At 44.2% G+C, this 4,246-nt stretch overlaps 1 protein-coding gene across 1 annotated transcript; it reads left to right on the top strand.

The window, feature by feature from the left end:
- LOC106320179 lies at nucleotides 1-828 on the top strand. The gene has a single exon (XM_013758549.1). The coding sequence runs from the start codon at nucleotides 1-3 to the stop codon at nucleotides 826-828; it is 828 nt and encodes a 275-aa protein (XP_013614003.1).
- Nucleotides 829-4,246: the final 3,418 nt, after the last annotated feature.

Below are 4,246 nucleotides of genomic sequence, written 5' to 3'. Positions count from 1 at the left end.
ATGGTAGAGAGACTTCCAGGAGTAGCTCCCCCTATCCGGAGAAGCGATCCTAGATCCTACTCCGATACACCTTTCGTAGAAGAGATTGCTTCGGTAGAGATGCCACGCAAGTTCTCTTTCCCGTGTATCAAGATGTACGAAGGTACCGGAGATCCTGACAACCACGTTGCCCAGTACAAGCAACGCATGCTAGCCGTGGCTATCCCTAGAGAAGCAAGGGAAGCTACCATGTGCAAAGGATTTGGGTCAATATTGACCGGTCCTGCCCTTCAATGGTACACTAACCTCCCAACCAAGTCTATCAGGTCCTTTGCGCCCCTTAGCGACAAGTTTGTGGAGCAATTCGCCAGCAGCCGCCATCTAGAGAAGAGATCCGACGATCTGTATGAAATCCTCCAGCACAGAAATAAACCCTTGCGTTCCTACATAGCCCGCTTCAACCAAGAGAAGGTGGTTATCCCCGAGTGCAACGCTGATACGGCTATCTCAGCCTTCAAGAAGGGTCTACTTCCAGAAGGAGATCTCTACAACGAGCTGACCAAGTACAAGTGCATGACCATGGAAGACGTGCTGTCCCGTGCTTGGGCTCAAGTAAGATGGGAGGAAGACGTCGCAAGCAGGGCAAAGGCCTCCTCAAAGTATGATCAGAAACCTTCAAAACCAGTAAGGAGCGACCGCGACGAGTCCTTCCATCCTAAGTCTTATAAGGAGGCTAGCAATCCAGGCAGGGGCAGGTACCAGAACCGTCCTTTACCTAGATCTGAAGGGATGATGGTGTCTACGTGGCCCGATATCTCTCATCTTGTACCAGAACCGTCCTTTACCTAGATCTGAACCGTCCCTCACATCGACAAGCTGGTCGACGCGACTGCCGAACATCAGCTGATGAGCTTCATGGACGCATTCTCTGGATACAACCAAATCTTAATGCATCCAGACGATCAGGAGAAGACCTCGTTCATGACCTCCCGGGGCATCTACTGCTACAAGGTCATGCCCTTCGGACTGAAGAACGCCGGCTCCACCTATCAAAGGCTCGTCAACATGATGTTTGCTGATCAGATAGGGCAGACCATGGAGGTTTATATCGAAGATATGTTGGTAAAATCCCTGGATGCCGAGGATCATATCTCGCACCTTCAACAAGCGTTCACTACTCTTAGAAGGTATAACATGAAGCTCAATCCCTCGAAATGCTCATTCGGAGTAAGCTCTTGGAAGTTCCTGGGGTACATAGTCACCCACAGGGGCATCGAAGCCAACCCAGAGCAGGTAAGAGCCATCCAGGCGATACCTTCTCCTCGCAACGTCAAGGAGGTCCAAAGATTGACAGGTTGGATGGCCGGCCTTAGTAGGTTCATCTCCAGGCTATCTGACAAGTCGCATGCCTTCTTCGAGACTTTGAAGAACCCCAAAGAATTCCAATGGACCGATAAGTGCGAGTCGGCCCTATCCGACCTCAAGGCCTACCTCACTACTCCACCTCTTCTCTCTAAACCCTTGGAAGGAGAAGTCCTACTGCTCTATCTAGCAGTATCAGAGCACGCGGTCAGTGCAAGTCACTATTAGACGCGGAAACCCGCTACAGTCATCTCGAGAAGCTTGCCCTCGCATTAGTTATCGCGGCCCCGAAGCTGCGCCCTTACTTTCAGGCTCATCAGATCATGGTGGTCACCTCTTTCCCCATCAAAGCAGTCATTCACAAGCCAGAAGTGTCTGGACGACTTGCAAAGTGGCCATAGAGCTAGGGGAATACAATGTGATCTTCCGACCAGCCACAGCCATTAAGTCGCAAGTCCTAGCTGACTTCGTGGCCAAATTTTCTCCCTCCATGCTCCCAGCTCTGGAACAAGAAGTCAAGCTCCGCGACAACGAAAAAGAAAAGGGCGAGTGGACACTACATGTCGATGGTTCCAGTAATGTAGGTGTTTGGTGAGTTCTCTCTTTCTCTCTTGGACATATGATTACAAAGCTACATTTTGTGAAAGCTGAAAGTCTCAACCTTTTAGCTCCATAGTGTTGCATTAACTTAGACATTACTACATTAGACTTACAATTACTTGATAGTCAGTCGCAGAACAGGGTGTGAGTTAATTATGTTAGATATTGACACGTTTGTTTGTATGCGTCATAACTAATGAATACTTGATTGTGTAAACGCTTTTGCTTTTGAATTGCTTTGCTTTCTATTCTTTTCGTATATGAGAGTCTTCTTCTTCGCTGTGTGAGCTGGTTTAATTAACATTGAGTATGTATCCCTTTGTCAGGCATACGGGGATAGTTGTGTATGGAAATGAGTACTTTTTTGGAGGAGGAATCCAACATTTGCCTGCTGGTACCACCCCATATGGAGCACCACTGCGAACTGTAGAGTTGGGTGAATCACAAGTTCCTAAGGATGGCCCTGTTCGTTTGCTCACTCAGGTGATCCATCTAGGTGAAGATGCAAATCGATGTTCGTTTTGTGCATTATAATGCTACATCCAGATGGATCACTCAGCTGAATTTTTAAAAACTCATCTCAAATTGTCACCCAAATGAAGGTGAGTCTTGATGGTGCATCTGGATGCAGATGCATCTAGTTCAGTCCAAAATGATTAATGACAAAAATGACTTTTTAAAATCAAAATATTATTTTCAAACCGTAAATTCTATTTTCTTGCATATACATTTTTCCGCTATAACCAAAAATACATTTTCTCGCAAAAACTGAAAAACACACATTCCCGCTAAAACCGCAAGATGCGTTTTTCCGCAAAAGAAAATGTAAAACGCACATTTCCATAAAAACACATTTTTCGATCAAACCAGTAAAATCGCACGTTACGACCAAAACAGAAAAACGTATTTTCCCGTCAAAACCGAAAAAACGCATTTTCCCGCCAAACCCCAAAAAAAACGCATTTTCCCGCCAAAACCCGAAAAATGCATATTCCCGCCAAAACTCCAAAAAGCATTTTCCGGCCAAAACCGCGAAAAGCATTTTCTCGCCAAACCCAGAAAAACGCAATTTTCCCGCCAAAACCAGAAAAACGCAATTTTCCAGCCAAAACCGAAAAACCCAATTTTCCGGCCAAAACCGGAAAACAGATTTTTTCCGCCAAAACCGGAAAACGCAATTTTTCCGCCAAAACCGGAAAACACAATTTTCCCGCCAAAATCGAAAAACAGAATTTTCCCGCCAAAACCGGAAAACAGATTTTTCCCGCCAAAACCAGAAAAACACATTTTCACGCCAAAACCGGAAAAACATAATTTTCCGCCAAAACCGGAAAAACACAATTTTCCCGCCAAAGCCGGAAAATAGAATTTTCCCGCCAAAACCGAGAAACATAATTTTCCCGCCAAAACCAGAAAACCACAATTTTCCCGCCAAAACCGGAAAACAAAATTTTCCCGCCAAAACCGGAAAACGGAATTTTCCCGTCAAAACCGGAAAAACGCAATTTTCCGCCAAGACCAGAAAAAACACAATTTCCCGCCAAAACCGGAAAACACAATTTTCTCATCAAAATCGCGAAGCACAATTCCTTTATGGCTTCTTAAAAACATTTTTCTGCAGAAAAACTCGATATGCGCATCTTTAGTAGTTATATGGTCGGATAAATGTAAAAAGGTACCAAACACCTTTCTACATTTAGCATTGGTTTAGCCTTGACTTAGGTCATCATATATGATTATCTCGACCAGAGACATAACTCATACAATAAGCATTCATCGACCGATGCAGCGGATTCGATCTCGAGATAAAAAAATAATCAATTACCACATAAACTTAAGGATATGCTCCATCTTTTTTAAATCTGGTTCGACAGAAAGGTCTAGACACGCCCTGCAAATGGAATAGTCGAAGCGCAATTCCTTTATGGCTTCTTAAAAACATTTTTCTGCAGTAAGACTCGATATGCCCATCTTTAGTAGTTATATGGTCGGATAAGTGAAAAAAGGTATCGAACACCTTTCTACATTTAGGATTGGTTCAACCTTGACTTACGCCACCATATATGATTATCTCGACCAGAGACATAACTCATACAATAAGCATTCATCGACCGATGCAGCGGATTCGATATTCGAGATAAAAAAACAAGCAATTACCACATAAAAGTAAGGATATGCTCCATCTTTTTTTAAATCTGGTTCCACAGAGAGGTCTAGACACGGCCTGCAAATGGAATAGTCGAAGCACAATTCCTTTAAGGCTTGTTAAAAACATTTTTCGGCAGAAAAACTCGATATGCCCATC

This window comes from Brassica oleracea, unplaced genomic scaffold (assembly GCF_000695525.1).
Source record: "Brassica oleracea var. oleracea cultivar TO1000 unplaced genomic scaffold, BOL UnpScaffold00837, whole genome shotgun sequence".
In the NCBI taxonomy this organism is placed as follows: Eukaryota; Viridiplantae; Streptophyta; class Magnoliopsida; order Brassicales; family Brassicaceae; genus Brassica; species Brassica oleracea.
The sequence above is the reverse complement of the archived record's forward strand: the minus strand, read 5'-3'. Positions and strand labels throughout refer to the sequence as shown.